Here is a 26,356-nt window from a genome sequence, read left to right on the forward strand (position 1 = left end):
AATAAGATCAATATGTAAATATCAACTATGCTATATACATCAGTAACAAAGAGAAACAGTAATTTTTTAAAATCTCCCTTTTATAATCACTCCAAAGAGTAATAAGACCTTTAATGGAAAATTATAAAATTCTACTAAGAGGTATTTACCTAATCTTTAACAAGATGTGATTTAATACTCATTAGATTAGCAAAAATTAGAAAGTGACAGTAACACAGTTTTTGGGAATATAGAGCATCAAAGGATATTTTGGTACAATAAATTGGCATAAGCATTTTTTGATCCACCTGTTTACCTAGTTAAGTTGAAATGTGCTTGCCCTATCTAGGGATCCACTCCTAGCTCTGTACTGTCAACAGACAGACTATTTGAATTTAAAACCAAATGGAAAATCTTTAGCATATGATTATGGTAGATGTAATATTCCTTTGAGAAGAAGCCTCAGTGAACAATTAAGGAAGTAAAGTATGTTTTAAAGAGCATTTCAAAGATTGCCTGGATCATTAGTTTTATGACTATAAATTTAGTTTAAGTTTTGATTGCAAAATCCTGTTGGGAATGTCTTCAAACATGACCTGAATGGCCTAGAAAATTCACAGCGTCCCTAGAGAGCAAGTTGATAGAGAAAACATGTACATATGATTAGTTGTGAACAGGACACTATGCAGATTCATAGAGTATCCATCTATCCATGTAGATACTAATCAAGTTAATGTGTTTCTTTTCATAATTTGATCATTTAAATATGTTTCACTTAAAGTTTTTGTAATTTATTCATAGAATAGTGAAAGTCAGTTATACTGTCCACTTGTAATTAAGACTTTATAAAGAATTAACTGATTAAAAAGCATAAGGAAAAGAGAGTAAAATAAATACCACAATAGGAAATGTAGCTTTTATTGTCCATTAAATTTCCAGACACTTACTCATGTGTGACTTTGTGCATGACTAGTTGATACCTTAAAAAACAATAGCAGGCATGGTCCCCATGCACTGAAATTCACAAATACAACTGCAGTAATTAAAGATGTTTTTTGTACCAACTATTATTTTTAAGGTTACAGTGAATTTGCTTTGAGTAAACATGTTTGAATATGATGAAGCAAATCAAGTGTCCCTTTCAGCAAAGTGAATAAATTGCTCTTCACATTAAAGGGATAGAGTATGATATTTCATTAACACAGTTCTAGATATGGTTTTGGTTGGTTGAACAAATATATATATATATACAAAGAATTTATTGTAATCCTTATATAAAACTTTTGAATTTGTATGCTCAAGTATTTTTCATTCTATTTCTATGTGTAAATATACTAATGACCATATATGGATGGATAACTTCTTGTGGGTCTGTTATTTTATGTGTTATTTATCTGTTTAATTTATTCTTTTTGAACAAGCACGCAAATCATCAGAAGCATCTGGTAGGAAACTACTTTTTACAGAATAATTCTGTTTCTTTAATTGCTATATGTTGGGTTTTTTATGAGGTATTTTGTGTCAACTTGATGTTTTATATTTAGTTTACTGAAAATATTTGTAGTGTAGCATTGTGGGGGGTAATTCTTATAAATAAAAAACATAGAGCTCTAAAGAGGTGGGTATTTAAAATGAGAGTGACGAGAAGACACACTGTTACATTCTACTAGATTTTCACTTTCTAAACGTTTTGGAAGGGATATTACTGTTCTGTTATTTGTTTATAGAACTTGGTGTTTTTGTATGTAATTTACCTCAGTTTCTGCCCTGTTTTATACTTTCTGATATACACTAAATAACTCTTAAATATCTTTATTAAAATAAAGGATGAAAATAATTTAATTACAAAGTGATTAGAGGGCCCATGAATTATAATCTGTTCAGTAAAAAAATTTTAAACTATTATTATAAAAAAGATACTATTAAGAAACATATATAATTCTTTTAGTACCTAGTATTTGCTTTTTCTCTAATAGAAAAATTTAGAGGAATAGCCCCTTCCATTATTCACTACATAGATAGCCATCAAGGATTAAAATATTTGGGCCTCTAACCTCCACGGTTATCCCTCCTTACTCCCTCTGGCTCTCTTCCTTAGCAAGTGGTCTTGCCTCCAGTATCCCAGAAGAAACAGAGTCTAGCAATTGTGGATAACTCAGTTTACTCTCATTCCTTCTCACACGTTGACAAGCACCATCATATGAAACAATTACCTCCATTATTGGACACCTTCTTTCCTATACATTGTACCTCCCACTGCTGCTGTCCACTTAATACCCTATGCTGCAACAATTACAAGTCAGTTGCCATTTCCTGAATAAACCATGCTCCTTCCTCCAAGCCTTTTATACAAGATCATCCCAACCTATGTCTTCTTCCTCAATTCTATCTGCCAACGGAACTCTATCCTGCAAGATTTAGCACAAATGCTGTGTCCTCTATAATGCCTTACCTTACTACCCAAGAATTTCCTCTTCGAAGCTTGCATAGCACCTTATAATTTCCTTAGTTATAGTCCTTGTCACATTTCATTATAATGGTTCATCTGCCTCCCCATTAACTTCTCATCTCCTTAATAGTGGAGATGTGTTTATTCTTTGTAGTGTTCCCAGAATCTAGCCCACTTTCTGGCACCACTGAACAATGCTCAATAAATGCTGTTGAAAAGATTGTTAAACCAGCATCAAGGAAGTGGCTTTCAGAAGGGAATTAACAAAGTGTTATAATTCAGAGTATCTTTCCTACAGTAAAGTTTCAAATAAATAACAAAAAGTCCAGAGATGGTATTATAATAGTTATAGGATGTGATTTCAATATGTGTTAATATTATTAGCATTATTGCTATGAGGAGTTAAAGTCTTTGTTGTTGTTTTAAGGAGAATTGCAATGGTAATTGATTTTGGCACTAAACAGTAATTATTGATTTTATCAGTTTACCATTTAATATTTAAATGTCCTTTTCAGTCATATATGTTCAGTCAAAGATGTTCAGTCAAATAATTGAGTTTCTACATTATTGTTTTATTTCTGTATATGATATTCTGGGGAAATGTGTATAGATGATTCATGCTATTATGCTGTTTATATGAGTGTCATTTAATCATTGTTTAATTTATTTTTTGGATACAAGCTTGCTCCTCTTCAGAAGTATCTGGTAGGCAACTACTTTTTAATTTAAAAAATGTTATTTTAAAAACTTTTTTATTGGTTATTTGCAAGTTAATGCTCCTCATAAAGTTATATTTTAATAAAGTATACTGATTTAATAAAACATTTTAGTTAATGAAGGAAATAGGTTTGTTTAGTTTTATGTTGAGTTTATAGAAATGATTTATATTGCAGTTTCTTGGGTGATATTTTAGAAACAACAAGTATAGCACTGTAAAGCAGTGGGAGTTGTGCAGGGTAGCAGAAGATAGATTAATACACATCACTTAACTTAGATAACCTAGGTTAATGAATGGTTTTTTGAAAGAAAATGTACTGTTGTAAGTTTTGAATAAAGCAGCTAATATTTTAATTGTGTATTTATCCTGGGAAGTTTATATTCTATTTTGTTCTAGATCGTTTCCCTTCTATTTTTCTGATATCCATTATAAAAGTTAAATAATGTTTTGCTTCTATTATAAAGAGGTGTAAAAGATGGAGGTGATATTTATTTCATTACAAAGAGATGGGAGAACTCAACGTCTGGAGTAGTTGTAATCTGTATAGTAATAATTTCCAAATTCTTACAAAATATGAATGAGAACCTTTTTAGAAAGCATTGGATAATGATATACTATAACTAACAACGTGCTATTTTTATAAGCAGTAATGTAGTTTACCTAACAGAACCACAAAATGCCTAATAAGTAAATGTACAAAATGTAATTAATGAAGCATTCTGCTTTATTGTAGAATTATCTGAATAACATGGAATAAAGATGTGCCATACTTGAATTTTTAATAAATTTTCCTATGTTTAAAATGAACCTTGTAATATAATTTTTAAACTATGTCCTGTGTATAAATATATTCAAACATATTTTGAAGGTGATAAGAATTGTTTTTTTAATGTACTTCTGGAAATGCATAAAAATTGTCATTTGTTTCTTTTTTCTTCATCTTGTGAATGTGGGTGAACATTCCTAGAAACCAACCTTGAGTGAACATATAGATTGCTTTGGTAGGCTCGTTTCTTTAGAATGCAGTGTGATACACTCTTTAAGTAATACAAACTGAAGAGAAAATACATTTATGTTTTTATATTTGTTCTGATCACTACAGAACAAAATATATTTGCAGAAAAATCTTTCATTGAGATATTTGTTTCTAAGGAGAGTTACTAATCACTGTTAGATGCTTTGTAGATAGGTACTTATGATCACGTAGATAAGAAGTGTTAGAGCCAACATTCTAGCTCTTGTGTGCCAACCTTCAAAACCTGTGGCTGTTTCAGGATATCACAGTGGTTTAAATCGTTAAATATAGATATGGCTTACATATTAGAATACAGCAAGAAAATGAAAAAATTGAGAACTTTAAGCATATGCTCTATAGGGAACTCTGGATTAAATGTCTTGCAGTGTTTGAATTTGGCTGTCTCTCCCACCACTTACTTATTAATTAGCTGCCAGCACCTTATGTCAGTAGATATAAATTTTAAAAATAACCGTAGGAAAGCATTTATAAAGTTAAATTCACCACGGTCTAAAAATAATAAAATTCAAAGCAAATACATGTGGTTCTGGATTTCTTATTGTTTTAGAGTTATTCATAATCCAGCATGTGAAATATTTTACTTTTGTTGTCTATATTTATAAGATGTATATTTTGGTTAACTGATTTCTTATAGCATTAACTGTTCATTTTTGCATCTAAATAATGCACGTATAAGCTAGAGATTTCATTTGTATATATATACTTATGGGACAAAAAGTGCTTCAGGAGCAGAGTTTTCCTCATGGAACTCTTTAATCACATTATAATTAATGCTTATCTTTTACTCTAAAAGAGAATCTCTTTATTAATTTAAATAATTCACAAAATTTAATATCTTTTATTTATTCTCATTTCTGATAATTTTATATGACCTTTATGAGAACAGTGCTACTTGACTAAACTTAGAATATTGATGAGTACAGAGAATATTTCAAAGAATTTCCTAAATATCCTGTCAATGAATAAAATTAAGTAGTACCTGGCACTTTTCTTTCAACTTACCATCTTTGGCAAATATTGCCAGTCCTTCCTTTGACCAGTTTCATTTTCTTAAACTCCAGATCCACTCTGCAGAAAGTGACAGAAGCTGAAACAGGATGTTAGGGATACTTTTTTTCTTTTTCTGATTCTCTTCCTTGTCTCCAAATTATCTATACTCTGTCAGGTATCTGGAGAGTTTATAATGTGACTTGATGTGCAAATTCTATAAATAGGTGATAAATTTTTTTCAAAAGAAATCAGAGGCATATTTTAGGACTCACAAGTTGCTTCTTAAAAGCCACTGTTGTATTTAGCAATAAGTTATTTTTATTTTATAGCTGTCATTTCCAAGTCAATCCCATGTGTAAATATATCTATTCCATGCAAAAAAAAAAAAAAAAAAAAATCTTACTTTTAAAACCACTCTTTTTCATTTGTAACTAGTATATTAACTTTTAAAAGTAGAATAACTTAAAACATCTTAAACTCAAAAAAAAGTAAGAATTTTCCACCCCCAAATCCACCTCCCAGGAGACATTAGACCGTATTTGTATAATCAGGTGAAGTTATTTGATTCCTTGTTTTAGTGGATGAGATTTTTATACAATGGGAGAATTCTAATTTTAAAAATTATTTTTCTCAAACTTTCTAAAATAGATATTTTGAAAGTATTTTAACAGCAAAATACAAATGACAGTTTATATAAAGTAGTAAAATAATGTCTTCAGAAATGCACACTCCTCTGTTACTTAAAAACTAATGTCTGCTCTTGGTGCCTGTCATCACTGTTTTTAAATTTCAAAAGTTTAGAATACCAGTAAACTTTTTGGTTAGTAGCAGTGTTTTGCCAACTGTACTTCACTAAGGATAAAGCAAAATAATTATGTGTGTCTTAAAATGCCTCACTTTAATACTACTACATTATTAGGTGATTAGATTAAAGACTTTGTGGGTCCCTCACTTCTACTTTTAAAATTCTTTCTTTCCATTATCATCATCACCACCATCATCATCGTCCCTATTAGAATTTTTGAAATAAATGCCAGTGTGCCACTCTTTGTTCATTTTATCTAGCCTTTTACTATTTGAACATTATTTAAATACTATTTTCTGCTATTTTCTTTTTATTTATAGATTCAAATATCAAAGAAATATTGGAAACTTTCTGAACAAAAAGTCTAAAATATTTATTTCTTATATAGTCAGGCTTTGCTCTCATATCTAACTATAGAAACAAAAATACATATTCTTAATGCTATTTTATCTCTGGAATTTTTTTTCTATTTGTTTTTAAACACTTGAAGTTTATAAACAAATGATTGTTAATTACTCTGTGGAAAGACAATGAAAAACAGGCATCTTTTAAAATGATTCATCATTTAACAAATGTAAAACTTCAAACCACAGCTCTGTAAAATAATATGGCTGTTATTGAACACTATATAAACATAAAATTTTTAATTGCTTTACTTCAAGGTACATTTGAAATCAATTATTTAGACATTTAGTTTTGCTCCAAATTTAGAATGAGATTTTTAAGTGCTTGGGGTTTTTTGTTTGTTTGTGGTGTTTTATTCTTTTGTTTTCAAGTTTTTGTGGGTATTTTTTTCTATGGTAGTTTGTGGGGTTTTCTCTTTTCTCTCTCCTTTAGTAGAAACCACATATCTGATGACATAAATCATTATATCTAAAAATAGTCCTATATCAAAATCAATTATTTTTGAAACTCCACAAATTAACAAGTTCACATTTTCCAGGTGTTTTAAATTCTTACATTTAAGGGCTCTGTTGTACTTTTAAACTATCACTGCTGATTTATTTACAATCAGTATTTTGTCCTAGATGGATTTCTAACTTTTTTACATTACTTTCACATATGTCTTCAGAAACAGTATTTTTATTTTTAGACCTGAAATAAATAAAGTGATCTCCATAAGAAAGATATTTGAGATTTTTAAAATTTGAGAAAATATTTGTTTCTTGTTGATAGAAACTAAATTGCTTTCTAGTGTATCATGGTTGTGAGTACACATTTTATGACAACCATAGTTGACAGAAGTCTGTGTTTTTAAAACAAATATATTTATATGTAATATAAATATTCTTACAAGACAATTTTTTTATATATTTTTAGTGAAAGAGTTTCTAGCTAAAGCCAAAGAAGACTTTTTAAAAAAGTGGGAAAATCCTGCTCAGGTAAGGAATTTAACTTTTTCTATGATTTAAATATCATGTGTTAAGTAAAATCATGATTTTTGCCTAAATAATTTAATAGTTAAAGAAACTTTAATTTTCAAGTAGCATTAATAAATGTAAGCTTAACGTGGGAATTTTTGCCATGTTTTGATTTTTTTCATTACTAATTTTTGCATACTTAAATTGGAGAAAGAACTAATGTCGAACATAAATTTTGATACTAATTCCATGCTGCTACAAACTCTCGATATTTTCTAATATTAGAGTAATTTTTACTTATGCCTAGGATAGCATTTTTTTATCGTTAGTAATTACAGTAAGGATTCTATTGGAGAGTTTCAAATTCTTAGTCACAAATACTTGGCTTTTGATAACATACCAACCCAGGGATCCTTTCATAAACATTTTGATGGGATAAGTGTTATATAATTTAAATACTTTAGATCTTAACTAAGATTTCAAAACTGTATATAAAAAGAGCCATCTATGCTTGCCAAAAAACCTCTTTTTGAAGTTATAAATAATTAAATTTAATGGTGGATTAAATCTCGAAAACCATCTTTTTAGCATAAAAATCTTTTACTTCAAATATTTTTTACTAAAAAATATTTAATTTTAAATAAATGTTATGTTTTATGAAAATGCCAACATTACCAACACTTAGAGCATGACCTATAATTTAAAATATAATTACTAGCGATTACAAAAAGTTAGACATTATCTAACATGAAACATTGAGGGAGGAAAGGAAGATGGCATATTTGTATGAAAAGCAATGACTGACAAAAAAATGATGTCCTATTGTCTATCGATGAAGTTTATTTTCATGATTTAGTTGGAAACTGTATTAAATATTTCAATCCATCTATGTTCATAAAACCAAAAATTAACTATTAATTCATAAAGTTAAATAATCCGATCAGAATTAGAAGGACTTTTTTCTTTCTGCATTGACATAGAATCTCATGGCAATTTAAAATTATTAGAAATTTGAAATTAAAATATGATGAAAACAAGTTTTATAAGTAGAAACTTAGAGTTGCTTGCTCCCTCTGTAATGATTCAACAAGAAGATAAGCTGTGTCTCCGGGGGCAAGGTTTGATTTGCAATAGAAACAAAGTCCAACTACAGTTGGGCTTCAATACTTATTCCGATTCCTCACTTATACAAGAATCATATTGTATCACATTTTTCTCAAGCTAAATACTGTACAGACTGGCCCTTGGAAATATATTTTTTTAAGATTTTTCTGGAGATCTTTGTAATGAAAACCTATTAAACAAACGGGCCAGCAATTACTACTTACTACTATTTAGCACACAATTTGTTCCTAGTAATTTTCATTTTGTTGTGGCAGCAACAAATTCAGCAGACTGATGCTTCCAATTCTTTGCTTCTGTGCTATAGTCAAAGCCAAACAAAGATGTTTGCTTATAACAAAGCATCTATTCAAGGAGAAAAAAAGGCTGATTATTGTTCTGAGACTCTTGACTCCTGGTTATCTTTGTGGGAATGAGGAACTCTTTCCTTATTGTTACTATTTTAGGTAATACTGGGTTATTATAACATCAGAAAGAGAAAGCCATTGGGATCTCTCACACTGTTATTATCTAGTTCTATAAGCTCCTATAAAGGTGGAAATGAAGTTACATGGTGCTTTCTTCAGAGGTAACTCTGGTGAAAGGACTCTGATCCCTCAGCTTATCTGTTCATTAGAGTTATTTGCAAGTGCATTAAGAATGTGTGGCTTTCATGATTGTCTTTGTCAGTCTACCTCTGGTCAGTTGGTAGTTATTAAAATATGAAATTAATTTATTAGAAGTCCAATATTAGGAATTCATAGTGAAATATGATCTTTAATACATCATCTGAGGCTCTTATTTCCTTCCATTATTATTATGCTTTGTTTTGCAATATAATTCTCTTTTCAAACATTAAATATTTTCTTATTCAAAGGGAAAAATAGAACCAATAACTTAGAATTTCAGTAGCCTTCACCATTTTTAAATGAATGGTTATAAATTAAATAAACTCTTCTTATCACTAAATTTATTATAGTTATTATAGTAGTCTTATGAGAATTTCTAATTTTAAAGTTTATTTTATTTTTTGTGTATATGTAGAATAATGCTGGCTTGGAGGATTTTGAAAGGAAAAAAACCCTTGGAACAGGTTCATTTGGAAGAGTCATGTTGGTGAAACATAAAGGCACTGAACAGTATTATGCCATGAAGATCTTAGATAAGCAGAAGGTTAGTGTTTTTGTTGTTATTTACTTGAAGGGTAAACTTCAGTTTTATCAGCTAGATTATTAAATAGATACAATACAATGACTTAACCATTGACACCTTCAAATAATTTTATTGTTGCATTAATAAGAATTTGCATTATTATTATGACTATAGTTTTAGTATATGAGTACATTATTTCAATAATTATATATAATAGGTATGTCTATGTTTATTAACAAAATATTGAATTCAGCATGTAAAGAACAGGCATCTGTACGACGTTTTGCCTTGTGGGAAAACGCAGGAATAAATTACTTGATGCTTGGATGGAGGTTACAGAAATTTAGTGATTTTATTTTATGGCTTACTATAATTGACAGTACAAGCCCTCTTGTTTAACATGATTGAGTTTGCTTAATTCAAAATGTCAGTTAAAGCTGGGAAAATTTGAAAACCTACACACTCTGAAAAATAACAAATCATGTTGTATATTTGAAACTAATAATGATGTTATATGTCAATTATATCAATAAAAATTTAAAAATAAGTTTTAAGTATTTATCACATATTGGTATATCTGAATTATTCATGCTTTAAATATAAAGATTCTATTTTCTTAGTAATTATGTATAATTAAGGGAAAGTAAAAGAAAAATGGCAAGTCTTGATATATTGTAGATATTCTGTTCCCAAGAATGACCTTTTGGCTTAATGGCATTTACCTAAGAAAATAAAGAAGAAACAGGCATGGTTACAGATAGTGGCTAGACTAATGCTGTCTAATAATATGAGCCCCATATGTAATTAAAACTTTTCTTGTAGCCTCATTTGTAAAAAGTAAAAAAATAGTTGAAATTAATGTTAATAGATTCTATTTACCCCAGTGTATCCAAAATACTACCATTACAGTACATAATTAATATAAAAATTACTGAGATAGTTTACATTCTTTTTTTCATACCAATTCTTCCAAACCTGATGTATATATTGCACTTATAGCACATCTCCATTCAGGTTAGCTACATTTCCAGTGTTAAGTAACCACATGTTGCTCGTGACTATCATTTTGTATGTATAGCACAGCATTAGACTGATCTGACATTCCAGTCCAACCTCTGCCTTAAAACAAAAACAAAACTAACCTCTAACATGAAATGACTTATTAAGTCTCTCTAAAATTAAATGCACACTATACACACATTTAATTGTGCATCTTTGTCTACTGCCTCCTTTCACGTAACTTTTCTAACCATGCTTCTTGAAAAAATAATTTAATCACTTATTCACTCATTTCCTATTAATTATTTAACCCACAACAATTTAGCTGCCTTCTTGTTCATTTCCTACCTCCTGCTACTCCACTAAAATGCCTCTGCCAAGAGTCACCAATCTAGTGACCTAATCACCAAGTCCATTGAACTCTTTTTTCTCATCTTATTTGACTTTTTTAGACCCTGTGACTGTGCTGGCTACTCTTTAAAACTGTGTTGTCCCTGGACTTCTGGACCCCAATGCTCTTCTGATTATGCTCATGCCTCTTTAGGCTCTTCTTTTTTTATGTGCCTTTTCTTGTTTTGTTTTGTTTTATGTTTTTCCTCCTGTCTACTTTTTAAAGATTGCAAATCTCAAGCTCAGGACTATCCCCTCTTCTCTTTGTCATGTTCTGTACTCTCACCCTATGTGTTCTTATCCAAGCTTCGATTCATTTCAAACTCTTAATTTGTACACTCTGAGAGTGGAGCTCTCGAGATCAACAAGTCCTTGCCCTAATTTTCTATACGAGGCAGTTGGGTCTCCGAGAGGGTGATTTGTATATTTGTTTTGCTGGCACAACAAAAATAAAATGCTTCAAATTTATATTTTTGATTAAATCTGTCATTAAAATGTTATTATATGGATAGTACCTAATATTTTATGGTATGTTTCCTAAGGAATTAATAAAATGTGCTTTAGTCTTAAAATATTAAAAGGATTACAGAAAGGATTTTAATGCTTTAAAATATTTAGAAAATAATTTTTAAATCCTTTTTTGGTAAGACAGTGACTTGTTAAGTAAGTTATTAAGGCTACCTCAGGGATAAATCATGGCAAAAGAGTATTTCCTAGACGAATAGCTGCCATTTTAAGTCACTTCTCTGTGGCAGTGTTCTGGATCTATTTATAATTAGGACAAAACCTTTATATTCTGATTTTTTTCAAGTTTATTTACTTTAATTTGCTGAAGCTAACTATGAAAATAATACTCCATAATAACCTTTTATGTTAATAAAGTCACAAATCTTTCAATAAACTTTTTTTGGTTACTCCTATCTTAGGGTGTATGAGGTGGCAGGGGGCGGGGGTGGGCAGGAATCAAAATCAGTACAGAAATTAAGGGAAATCATATTTTCTTTATTCCACACCATGTGTGAAGCTTTGCTAGGCACTTGATATTTACTGTATCAGTGAATCTTTACAACTTTGTTTGCATTAATCCTTCTTTAAGCCAATAACCACTTTATTAAAGTAATTTTTTCAAAGTCAGCTAGTAAAATGAACCAAAAATTTGACCTAGGGTTGTCTGATTTCTATACCTATACTCCTTGTTAATTTTTCCTTTCAAATGTATTTGTTATCCCTGAGATACTTTCTACTACCACCTAATTCGTCTCTCACTAATGTTAACTGGGCTTTCACAGTAACATCTTAATTTTCACAACCCTAGAGTTTTCATCTTCTACTAATTCACTTTCCTCAATGCCAACAAAGTTTTCTTATCATATGATATCACCTCACTGACTCACTCAAAAAGCTTCCTGATATTTATTAAGTAAAGTCATAACTCTGCAGCCTGCTTTCAAACCCTTCATAATTTTCTTCCAGACTCCACTGTTCCCCTACATGAAAGCCTTTTATCTCACACTATTCCCCTACATGTCCTCTGTGTTCTACTTCTCTATTTGAAACTTGACCCACACAACTATATAGTGCTATGCTGGGAAGGGTAGGAGTATATGTGATGATATATGGCCTATTTTCCTTATTAATAATTCTTCATGTTTGACTAAAAATCCAGTTGATAAGTAATCATTTATAAATACTTATGTGTGTGTGTGTGTATACATATATATATTTAAACCAGCAGAAGTATCAAGAAGTAAATATAAATGTTATATGAATTTTGGAAAATAAAACATGGACTAAACCTCCATGGGTGTACTTCTTAATTTTTCTCTGCCGTTTAGGGATACTTCATTACCAAAATTTGAGAACCACTGTCCTAAGATATAGCCAACTGGAACTAGCACTCAGACTTACCTTTGTATATTTTCTCACTTCAGGTAATGGTTCTGGATATTAACCCTGATTGCACTGTCTCCTATTTTTCTCTAACCTTTGCTATCTATCCATCTTTAAGACCCAGCCGAACTCTCACCTTTTAAAATAGATTATAAAAATAATATGCTTGACCTTTTACTTTGTGCCAGGCACTATGTTGTCACTTGACATGCATTATGCCACACAATCACTTTTAAAGCAGGTGTTATTATTATCAGCATTTTTTAGAAAAATCTAGGACTCCGAAAGATTATGTACTAGGCCTAATGTAAACACTTTCTCCTCTGAACATTTATGACATCATAACTCTCATTTAGCAATTGTTCATATGTTGCTATTCACATATTTATGCATCATATTTCCAAACAGATTTTATGTAGCATGCAAGCAGACACTCTCTTTATGTCTATCGCACTTATCATTATGCCTTATATGTGGTAGATATACACATTTAAAAGTAAGTTAGATTTTAATTAGTTAGTTTTTAATTAAGTTAATTTAAAAATTAAGCATATTTGCTTTGCTAGTTTATATATCCTGGATTCATTTCCATTTTTAATTGTTATGCCCCCACATTACATAGTTGGCTTAGGGCTATAATGCAGAAAGCCTCTCCGTTGTAGTTTTCATTAATTTATGTCCAAGGTAACACATTGTCTATGCCTAACTAAAAACCTGCTATATCATAATACGCAAAAGTAAACACTGTGGTACATCCAGACAATGGAATGTTATTCAGCGCTAAAAAGAAATGAGCTATCAAGCCATGAAAACACATGGAGGAAACTTAAATACATATTATTAACTGAAAGAAACCAGTCTGAAAAGGCTATATACTATATGATTCCATCTCTATGACATTCTGGAAAAGAAAAATCTGTGGATACAATAAAAAGATAAATGGTTGCCTCAAGTTAGTGGAGAGGGAAGGATGAATAGGTGGAGCACAGGATTTTTTGGGTAGTGTTAATATTCTTTTTGATAAGGTACATGTCATTATATATTTGTCCAAACCTATAGAATGTACAATACCAAGAGTGAACCCTCATGTAAGCCATGGACTCCAGGTGATTATGATGCGTCAGTATAAGTTCATTGATTGTAACAAATATACCACTCTGGTGAGAAGTGTTGATAATGAGGGAGGCTATGCATGTGTGGGGAAAAGAGATATATGGAAACTCTCTGTACCTGCTACTAAATTCTACTGTGAACCTGAAACTACTAAAAAAATAATTCACTAAAAGAAAGTAAACACAAAGCAATAGTAATTCTCCAGGTAATGTTATGTAATTTATCATGATAAGTATGGACTAATTGGTTCTGTAACTAGTTAGAATGTGTACATTAGTAATCCAACCACTTCACGTTACAGATGGGGAAAAAAAAAAGGAAAAAAATCTGAGATCCTAAGAGTTGAAATAACTTCTCCCAAGTCACAAAACTGGTTGAATAGGACACCTAGATTAGAACATAGATCTTTTGATTCTTAGTCATTTATCCTTTGCTCAACATTATTTTTATACTATAATTTATGTACTAAATACTGGATGGTGTTTTTAATTGCTTTTCTTATTCATATTCAACTTCTTGAACTCTATGACTACCCCACATTGACAATAAGACTCTATCAAGAAAGAATGCCACTTTTTAATGATTTACACACATATAGGACAATTATTTATATCTCCCAAGATATAAATATTTATATCTCCCAATTATTTATATCTCCCAAGATCCTAATAAACCTTTTCTTAAATTAAAAGTAGAATAACTTGTGGGAGAGAATCACAGTCTCCATGAAGTCAGGATAAGGTGCTTTCCCCTGCCATGTACCTGATTGAGTAGACAATCCAGAGGAAGCTCAATTAATCTTAAATGACTTATTTGTTATAAGCAGTCTTTTTTTGCCATTATTTTGTGCATCATCTCTTGTGGCTGTGCAAATTGAATTTTTAGGATTTGTTCTTGTATTTATTCATGTATTATGAAATGAACAGATTTTTCATTTTTACCTCCTGTTTTTTAGTTATTGACTTTTCCTCAATCCTTAATTTCCTTGCTGATCTCCTGAAGATTTAAATCAATACCTACTTATTGCAGTGATTTGTGCCAGCTTCTTTAGCAGACTATTAGTCATTAGGAACTAAGTTCTTTCACATATTAATTTTTTAAAGTAATTTATCATGTGTTAATTCTTCTTAGCTCTTGCTTCTTTACTGAAAATCATAGTTGACCATCTTAAGACCAAGTTTTAAATCCTCTGTTAGGTTTTTCATTTGAATCTGATAAGCCTACTTGGTAGTTATTATTATGATTTTTATCCAGCTCTAGCAATTTCACTTAATCATTTTTATATGAAAGACATTTATTTATTTTTTTCTTGTAAAATTATAGTAAAATTTTGTTAAAATATGTTTAATATATTTATCTCTCAATTACAGGTTGTTAAACTGAAACAAATAGAACATACTTTGAATGAGAAAAGAATATTACAGGCAGTGAATTTTCCTTTTCTTGTTCGACTGGAGTATTCTTTTAAGGTAAATTTTACTAATATTTAAATAAAATATTTTCAACCTTATATATTTTTTAAACTATAAAGCTATAATTTGATTCTAAACCAAATGATAAATCTTGAGAATATGAATGAACAAAAAAGTAATATATTTAGGTTTTATGTAATTAAATTGTGTTATGCATATAACTTAGGTAACACATGAAAAGGTTTTGGTTCTCCCTAGGGAATCTGTTAAAGGCAGTGTGTAATTTTTCATGCGATGTTATTATGAAATTAAATATTTTATCAAAATCCATAGTGATATCTTATTAAGGAATTTTTACATTTATGCTAATTAATACATTTACATACTTTTTTCTCTTGAACATTTTCTGCCACAATCTCACCATCTTCTTTCACTTAGTAATGTGTGCTCTAGTCTTTTCATTTATGTGAGGTAGAACAGTCTTTACCCCTCTAATCAACTGGCTCATAAACTTGCACAAGATTTATTCTTTCAGCTGGCAGCTTTTCGGTTCTTGCGAATGGTATTTGGCATCTATCTACAATATTGATTCGTATGAAACATTTTAATCTTTTTTCTTTTTCCTCTTTTATTCTTTAAATCAAATAAAGACCTGTGAATTCTGAATGATGTTAAAAATCATTCATCTCTCTGACCTAATTTAACACATAAAATCTAAATATTCTTACTAACTTTTTCAATTTGTTTTTAACCTAGTTGTTTTTTTACATACACAATAGCATTAAGTAATTGCTGCAATGTTTAATAATAGTTCAGGGGTTAAGTGTTTCTTACAAGAGCAGGAACAGCAAAAGTCCCATAATAAATTGTATCAAGAATACTGGGGGAAAAAATGAGTGCCAGTGTAGAAAAATTCAAACATTTTCTACTTATTCTCTATTTCCCACTGTTAGTAATCTGTCAGATGGATTTTTAAATGTCTTTTTCTAATTAAACATGGTGTTGTCTTAAAATATTTTCTTGAGAAATAGTCTTGGTTCCATAATTTTGATTTCTTTATCCTTTTTATTTTTCATAGGATAATTCTAATTTATATATGGTTATGGAATATGTCCCTGGGGGTGAAATGTTTTCACATCTAAGAAGAATTGGAAGGTTCAGGTAACTAATACTTCACTTTCCCCAAACCTTACTATGTGCTTGTTTTAAACCAAATTTTTAAGTTATTTTCAATTGGTAGATATTGTGAGAATCTATTATTACAAGAATTTCCAGAAAATGCAAAAATTAATTGAATTTAAACCTACCAGTATTTTTTGAACAAATATTAATTACATAACTTTAAGGAAGAGGTTTGTGTAAGGATGAAGATAAAAAAGGAATATATAGAAACAACAATAATGATATCATAGTGATGAGATTATAAAACTTGGTTTGCTGTGTTGAGGTTTAAAAATATAAACATAATTTTTAAAGTTTTTACCTTATCATTAGGTTATTACTAATAAGGTCGCGCAGTTATTAAAATAGATTATAGATTTCTGTTATTGTTACATGTGCGCAACAGTTTATAAACTACTACTGTTTACTAATAATCACTAATAGAATGAAGCTGAAACCAGAGCACGTCCAGCTTCATTCAGTACATTCATTATATATTGATGTAAGTAACATAAATATGAATCCAAACAGGACTGGTGATGGTCATTAGATTCATAAAAAGATGATAATAGACTTGGATTATCATGAAATTATATTCAGTAATGGGCCAACATTAGAGCTATATTAGAGCCTAAACCAAAATTTATTTGTTGACCTAATATGTAAAGGGCACCTAATATGTGTCAGGCACTGTGCTAATGTAAAGTGACTTCTGTTTATCTTTAATGATTTTCTTTCATCTCATGTTGTCCTCTCTCCTACCACCTCTTGTCCAAGCAACCTCAGAATCCTCATATTGCCCTATTGTAATTCAAAGTTTTACACTGAAGAACCTCACCTACACCTGCCTTCAAAAAACATATTTTGTCCATTTTCTATAATTACTAACTTCTTTCATTTGAACTCCCCACACTTCTGTTTCTTTAATTCGACTTGCTACTAGTAGCAAAGCAACTCAACTGATATGATTCGCACTGAAACATTCTTTTCTAACCCTTAACACATATTTCAGATACACTTGAAAGGTTGCTAACTTCCATCTCAAAATCTTTAAGGCAGTTAGTCTACTGAATTATTGTTGAGCATGGCTCTAATAAGAATCAATAGAGTCATTATGATTCTCTACTTAAACAGTATCTGTCTAGACTTTAAGCTGCTACAGCATTAAATCTTCCTGTAGAATATTTTTTTACACCTTTCAACAATTTGATTATAGATCTAAGTAATGTTTGTGTTCCTCCAGTCAAACACCAGTCTGTGGAAATAATATAAAATTCTGAGGGCGTTTTATATTTATGATGATAAATTTATATTTATTTGTAAGATGATAAGTGCATCTTAGATTTACAGATGCATGGAGAAAACAGGTCAGACATTTCCAAGGTGAAGGATAAATGACCAGGATGGTTCTTCTAATCTTGTTGTACAGTGTTCTCCTTGTTCCTTGTCATATGACACATAATATAGACTATTACAATGTTGGGATAATGCTAGAATTAAAAGGATGTTATAAAATATTGCCCCCGGAATGTTTTTTCAAACATATTTATTCATTCAACAAATATTTACTGAGCACCTGATGTGTATCAGCCTAAGACTTAGGAAATATAGTGACAAGCAAAAGGAGCAACATATATAATCTTTTTTTGGAATCTATTTCTGGTGCTACTAGATCAAACTAATGCCAGCCATCTTGAGAGAGATTCTATTTATAGTTAACGTTGTTCACTGAAGACACAAATCTGAAAGTGATTGCAATTCGTCAGGCAGATTAGCAGAATTCAGTGTATACACTAGAAGATAAAATAGAAACTCAAAGTAAAAAGTCAGTATATCCTTTTGGAGTAATATTCAAAATGTGGCATCAAAATTACACTATCAGTTAATCTAATCTATGCATGCAAGAACTGTGTATATTTACACAAATATACAGTTTATAACTGTATTTAGTGTCTTTATAAACTTGCATAGTAGATTTGAAATTTAGACACCAGGCTTGTATCTGTGGTTTCTGGTTGGGATTATGAGTGTCTTATTTTTCATTAATATTTTATGATGCTTTTTCTATAATGAGCATATATCATTTTTATAATAGGAATAGTCTGGGCGAAATGGCATCAATCTGTAGATTATTGCAGTTAAAGAGCTCTGTATATACAATTCTTTAATAAGCACTTGAAATTTATGGGAATGTAGTTGAAACCTATCAACAGTAGCAATGGCCCTGATAGACAATCTAATTAGCACATTTGCTTTTCAATCAGACATAATTACGAAGACATCAGTATCTTCTACTGTTGCCAATAATAATTTAAAATATGATGACAATTTGAAAGTTATATTTTTCTTTAACATATGCTGCCCACTAAGCATATGAAAGCATTATTTTAAGACAATTTAAAGATTTAGTAAATATTTGGAAACAAGATTTATTACATATGTTTAAAAGAAATTCGTTTTACTCCCAAAATACTTTAACCCCATATTATTTTTTTTGTGTAATTTACTAATTACTATATGTTAAACCATTTTACAGAAATTCAGTTTTTTTTTTTCCTTTGTAGTGAACCCCATGCACGGTTCTATGCAGCTCAGATAGTGCTGACATTTGAGTACCTTCATTCACTAGACCTCATCTACAGAGATCTAAAACCTGAAAATCTCCTAATTGACCACCAAGGTTATATCCAGGTATGACTTGAACACATTATATATTATGTATTTGAGAAAATACTAGGTAAGAAGTTGTATACATTTAACAACTACCAATATTAGAATTTTTTTATTTGAGGGAGACAATTACTTCTTCCTAATAGTTTAAACTGAGCTAATAGTTCTGCTATTATTACAGGGACCAAAAAGTCCCATCAAGGATAGACCCTGTTTATATTCCCTATAATCTGTAGTTGTGAATAGAGCAAAGGCTCCTACATAAAGAAATAATAATAGCTAAATTTGGGAGCACTCATTTAGTGCCAGGCATTATTCTAAGCATTTTATATGTATCATTTCTTTTAATACTGATAACAAGTGTAAATATGTTGTTATTGTTATTTTAAGGCTGATGAAAATAAGGCACAGCAAGGTCACACAGGTGGAGTCAGAATTGAACACAGATAGTCTGTCCCTAGAGTCCATGCTTTTTAACATTATAATGCAACTGCCAAAAGAGCTCCAGCTCCCAATACTGGACTGACTGGTTACACTGGTTTCTTTCCATTTCTGCTATTAATAAAGTGGGAGCATCTCTTTTTACACAGTTATCAGTAGATTTTCCCAATGGTGTTTTTGCACTTCTGATGATGTAATTAATGGCACGGGACATGTTGGACTTAGGGAACACTTCTGTCACTGCTTCATATTTATTAAAACAATTTTTTGGTTAATTTGTTTCTTTCTTTGAGTCAGGGAAACACTATTTAGCATGGGTTGTTTTAACTTGCATTCACTAAATAGTGACCTCATGGATTAGTCTCAATTATATTGACTTAATTTTTTTTTTTCTGTTTTTAATTTCAACCCTGATTTTTAACTTTCAACTTAGATACAATAAGGACATTTATTGTGAAACAATAGATGTTCATGAGTATTTTTTTCCTTTTATAGGTCACAGACTTTGGGTTTGCCAAAAGAGTTAAAGGCAGAACTTGGACATTGTGTGGTACTCCAGAATATTTGGCTCCAGAAATAATCCTCAGCAAGGTATATTTATACTGTCATTATGTAAGCAGTAGACATATAAGACATGCATCAGTGTGGACTTTTATGAAAAGTTTATTGATCTAAATTTACATTTTTATTTAATCTAAATTATGAATTATGAGTTTAAATCTGTGCATAATTACTAAAAAAGTTAGAGTCTACTACTAATCCAATAAATTCTGTCAATTTTAACTCTGAATCTAAGAGAAATAGTATGAATAAATTTGACATGTAGGTCCATGTTTTGAAGCCAAAAGCATACATAGCCTTTTCATAATTATTTTTAATAATGGGAGGGTGGAGAAGCCTTGCTCTGAGTTATATTGAGAGGCAGATCTAAAGATGATATGCACTAGTTGTCGATTCTTCCTTTGTTTCAGCTTTACTACTTATATGAAAGAAATGTTTGTGAATTATATTTTTAATTTTAGTGTAAAAATGGGAATATTATAGTAATTGAATAGTTAAAGTTCTTATCGAAGACAGTTCTACTTCTCTAAATGTGGTGAGAGAAACTTGTAATTATATCTAAAAGGATGATTTAACTTCTGTTTTTTTTTTCTACTGCCATCCCTTGGTAGAGAAAGCTAGAAAGAAGAAATTAACAATAACCAGGCACAAATAGGAGCAAGGAAAGAGAAAAGGATAAGACACATGCCTCAACATTTACAAACTGAATACCTACTCTCCGAATAATTGAAATTTGGCTAACCTATCGAAGTGTTAGAATAAAATAAAAGATTTCTTTCAGCTTTCTCTCATCTTTTATAATTTAAATCTTTAACTTTTTAGTCTTTTATAAGCTAAATATCATTGCTATTAACACATTTCTTCTTAACTACATTTAACAAATAATATGACAGAATAAGTGCCAAAACTTTAAAAATGTATATGTATTATAGAAATAATAGATGTTCATTGTACAAAACTTGGAAAATACAGAAAAATATAAACAATCAAAAAAACACTATAATTTCATCACACAAAGACAGCTTTAAAAAAAACACTTTAATATATTTTTTATGCATGTTATTATAGTTGAAATATAGTGAATATACAGTTTTGTGTTCAGCTTTTTCACTTAAATGATAAGCATGCAAACATTATTCTAATGGCTTATTTGCAAATGTAACTATAAAGTATATCACCATTCTTCTATTGTTGAATATTCAGATTGTTTCCTTTTTTAAAAAATTATAAATAACTGTGACAAATGTCTTTGTGCATAAAGCTTTTTCTGCATTTCAAATTATTTTTTTAGGATAGGTTTCTGGAAGTGGAAGTAGTGGGTTAAAGGGTATGAGCATTCTTAAGGCTCTTGGTACATATTGCCAAAGTGCTTTTCAAAAAGATTGTAACATTTTACACTTCTACTAGCAGTATATGAGAGGGCCTATTTCACCACACTCTCTTCAGCATTGGGTATTCTTATTTTTAAAATCATTACTAACTTAATAGGTAATAAATGATATTTTAAGTCTCATGTCTTTGATTATTAGATTTTTTAAATGCTTGTAGCCATTTGATATTTTTGTGTGTGTGAATAATTATTTCATGTCCTTTACCCATTTATTTATGGTAATTTAGTTTTTTAATTTTTTTTATTCTCTATACCTGGGTTATTAAAAAACCATCTCTCACATTTCTTATGAACAGTAGCACACAGTCTAAAACATAGAAATCAAAGTTTAATAAAAGGATCTGGTTCAACATTATGTGCTCTCATTATAATAAAAATAATGTAATGAATGATAGTACTAGTAAGTTAAATTAAAAGTTAAGCAAAATTGATGCCCATTTCTATTAGCAAAACAAAGTGCTAGTCATATTACTAGTCCCTCTCCCTATAAAAGAACACAGTCTACATCCATGCCACCCTGAACACACCCGATCTTGTCTGATCTTGGAAGCTAAGCAGGGTCGGGCCCCGTTACTTCTTGGATGGGAGACCACCTAGGAATAACAAGTGCTGCAGGCTTTAAAAAAAAAAAAAAATACAGAAGCAGAAATAAAAGAAATACTATATTATAGTATTATATGTTAGCTAATTGAAAACTAAGTAGTTCTTAAAGCTAAAATTTTGACAAAAAGTTGGAATGTGGGGAGGGACGAAGGTAATCAGAAGATACATTTGCAGGCAGACCAAAAGATCTGACAAGAACTCAGCTCATTCTTCTACATGATCGAGTTGTTTTTTCTTTCTTTTTTTTTTTCAGTCTTTTCTGCCAATTGACACTAATCATAGTTAACAAACTTTACGCAAACATGTTAATATTTTATTCTTTATTTTTTATAAATACTTCTATGTCATAATTTTAGTAAATTTAAGATGGAAAAATAACCCAATTGAAAATAACTTTAGCATTGTACATTTGGTTGATAGCACATTTTTTATACATGTTATTTTCTTTCATTTGATATAGTCCTCACAAAACCCCATAAATTAAATATCTTTTCTGTATACCTTTTAGATATGAGAAGCAAAACATTAGATAACTAAAGTATACTTAAATATTTACATTTATTAGCTTCCAAATTAAACTCTTAGCTTTCATAAGATCCTGTGAAGTGGATAGGATTATCCTTAGTATAGTTACCCTCCTAAAATCTAACAATATAGAATATTTGGTAGTCAACTCCACTATTTATTAGAAGTTCAACATCTACTATTTTATTTTGAAACTTTTAACATTCCTAGGTATTCTCTAGAAAACCTGATTCATAAGACTATAGACTTGGAATTGGCTTCCAGAGTTAATTTGGTCCAACTTCCTTCCTGTTGTTCAGCGACAACTAAATTATCCCAATTTAAATAGGAACTATTTTATTGTCTATAATCGTAATGATTTTAGGAAGATTTAATATTTCCTAATATCTAATTCCAATATATGGAAAGTCTCCCCTTTGTTCAGTTTAAACCTGACCTGATACATTTCGTTTATCTTTTTATTGCATTCTAAATAACTACTCAGTAACTGCTTTTAAAATTTTTTCATATGCTTGAAGATTATTTCGAAGTCATCTATGACTTCATTCTCTTCTGAGTGAATTAATTGACTTTTGGCATTTGTTTTCTAAGGGCTACAATAAGGCAGTGGATTGGTGGGCATTAGGAGTATTAATCTATGAAATGGCAGCTGGCTACCCCCCATTCTTTGCAGATCAACCAATTCAGATTTATGAAAAGATTGTTTCTGGAAAGGTAAGCAGTACATTTTATTATTCTATTATTCATTATTTCTGTGCATGAATTTTAAGTTTTGTAGATTGAAACCATTTTATATCATTAAAATATTACCCTAAGTTTGGAAAAATAGGGAAATACCCATAGTTGCTGCCCTTGTACTTAGCATTCATTAAAAATAACAGCATAAATGGTAAATCATTGAAATCTCTTAAGAAAAAAGGGCAGTTTTACAAATTAGCAAAGTAGTAAAATGTTTTCCATTTTTAGTGTTTTTATCACTTGCATAACACAGGATCATAGCCCTAATTCTCAGTATTTCTTCAAATAAATAAAAATTTTTAGTTGTTTCATGTGGATATCTCCTTGGAGAGATGTTTTAGATGTTTTTTTTTTTTAATATGTGCTTGCTTTTCTAAAAGAGACTTCTTGTTTTAACTATGTCAAACACCCCAAAATGGAAAGCAAATATATAATAGATATTTTTAAGATAGGAATTCATAGAAATGATATAAACAATCATTCATGTTGACTGTAATGATAATTGCCATTCATCTTTAGCAAATACGGAAATAGCTAATTTTTTTTGACCGTGAGTAGATTTACTGTTTATTCATTTTTGTTTTGTTTTGTTTGTATTTTGTGACCTTTTAAGGCAGAGATTAGCCTAATCAACCTAAAGAATCTGGAAGGAGATAGAGAAAAAGTCTCTATTTCTTTGTATCTCAGCCAGGTTCATAGTCTACATTTAGTGTGAAAGCTGATCTTCAGCATCAATGAACTTAAAGTTCACAATGTTAACTCTTCAGAAGGTAACCTAAATGTTCACAGTCTAGTAATTTATCTATTTACCAAGACCAAAATGTAAATCATGAATGCTGCGTAGCTGGGCTGTAAGAATAAGATACCAATAAAATGAGTCTGTTTAGCCTCCCAAAATTCACATCTCCACACAGTATATTTCTTATCTCATACTGGGATCACAAGATTTTCAGTTACACTTAACTGTATTTTATGGGAAAAGTTTTGTCAAAAAGTAAATGCCTCTCATAGATAAGGAAATTAAAGCCAGTTATTGAAAGTTTTACACTAAGGTAATACAGAAAGGCAGAATGAAGTATTTATATTTTAAGTAATTAAGCATCACTGCTGTCCTCATTGCTTTTGTAGATCTCTAAGCTTCAGATTTCTTATGTTTGTAACTGTTTTCACTAAGCATAATATTAAAGTCACAGTAAAAACTTTTGAGATGAACAAAAGAAAATACCAAGAAAAATTAACAAGGCAGTGATTTATTTTTTAAGAATTTGATAAGTGATTATGTAAAATCTCAAGAAAGAATAAGAACCAAAGGTCATACGAAGAATGATGAGAGAACTAAAATACTTTAAATAATTGAATGAGAGAAGCATATTTTACCAATACAAAGATTAAGAATGCAGAAATAATTCTTCCAAATAATTTAATCGCTGGTAATTACGAAGTTCCTGAATCTTTACTATATTGCTTTTATTTATACTTAACTTCATAAAAGGAATCAAATTAGCTGACAAGAGTGCTGTCACAACTAAATTTCATTTACTTAAAAAAAATTGCTTCAGTTAAAATGAATATATCTTCATCTATATGAATTGGCCTCGGTTTGCCAGTCATCTACATTGTGTAAATTTTTTTCAGCTGTTTATGAATATGTTTTTATTTCATATCAGACTTTAACATTAAGAATCCAATATTAGCTTAAAATTTAAATCTGTGTATATTCCAAAATCATAACAATTTAAATCTTAGTCGCCTTAGTAGAGTAGCAACATGAAATTTTATATCACAATATCTGATTTTTTCTTCATTTATTTAGAAATATGATAGAGTGTTTTGTTTTTAACTAAAAGTGCTGGATTAGCTCTCTCCATGTTGGATGTAAAGTTATTTTCATTCATTTTTCCTTTTAGTCATTTAAAGTAGAAATCCTCAGGGAGCATTTAAGATCTTGTTCCCTGCCATATGTCATCAGTTTGGCTCAAATGAACCCTTACAAAAATTCTGAAAAGTAAAATTAAGTAGAACTCATGAAAGCAGAATATTGCCATTAAGTTATCTTCAGGCTATGTATTATATAAACATAAAATCATATTCATTGTTTCTCAATAAAACCATCTGCTTCAACACTCAAATCCAAACTAGAATGTATGGCACTCCACGTTACAGAAATATTGTCTTGCTCCTTAGTAGCTAAAAGCCAAATAGGAGATTAATAGGTTTTAAAATTGTTTTAATTGTTCAAGTCATTAAAAACCCAATTTTGGTCTTTAGTTGTGGATCCTATACTTATATTTAAAATTTTTAATGGTTTTAATGATACAGTATATCATTTAAGAATATACTTTTCATTCACAATTGTTTTACTAATTTTTTAAACATTTTTGTAATGTTTTATGTTAATTATATTTTCATTCTGAAACCATGTTATAAAGATTATAGGTATCAGTGACTTATCAAAGTTAAAATAAAATGTATTTAATGAAGTGATTAATTTACTAAAGTGTATATATTTGAACATTAGTACTTTCTCTATTACAATATTTTAACTCAAGCTGATATTTTTAAATGCACAGAAAGATGATCAATCAGCTTGTTAGATTCCCTCCTACATATATTTTGCCTTTAAAAAAACAGACGAGGTGTTATTTAAATGTCAAATTATTCATGCACTTTAAGTTAAGGTTCAGGTTTAGAAATGCATAGTTGACAGAAAAATCTTATGATTCCCACATTAACTATGCCTCATTCTAGCAATATGTATACTGAGGTTTTGTATATAGTCTTTAAATTTCATGCATCAATGCCCGTATACTTTATGACAAGAATCAATTATGGTTTCTACAGCAACTCTATCTGGCTGCATTACTCTTGAAGA

General features: G+C 29.9%; 1 protein-coding gene across 3 annotated transcripts in view; it reads left to right on the top strand.

Moving 5' to 3' along the window:
• The window catches only part of PRKACB (protein kinase cAMP-activated catalytic subunit beta), a 109,618-nt gene that overhangs the window by 66,601 nt on the left and 16,661 nt on the right, over positions 1-26,356 (top strand). For all 3 annotated transcript variants that reach the window (XM_039838688.1, XM_039838687.1, XM_039838689.1), the window contains exons 2-8: positions 7,298-7,359; positions 9,484-9,612; positions 15,354-15,452; positions 16,474-16,556; positions 19,121-19,247; positions 20,163-20,258; positions 23,338-23,460. In XM_039838688.1, coding sequence (XP_039694622.1) covers positions 7,298-7,359; positions 9,484-9,612; positions 15,354-15,452; positions 16,474-16,556; positions 19,121-19,247; positions 20,163-20,258; positions 23,338-23,460 — 719 coding nt within the window. The remainder of the gene's footprint in view (positions 1-7,297; positions 7,360-9,483; positions 9,613-15,353; positions 15,453-16,473; positions 16,557-19,120; positions 19,248-20,162; positions 20,259-23,337; positions 23,461-26,356) is intronic.

This window comes from Pteropus medius, unplaced genomic scaffold (genome assembly GCF_902729225.1).
Source record: "Pteropus medius unplaced genomic scaffold, Ma_sr-lr_union100, whole genome shotgun sequence".
NCBI classification, from domain to species: domain Eukaryota; kingdom Metazoa; phylum Chordata; class Mammalia; order Chiroptera; family Pteropodidae; genus Pteropus; species Pteropus medius.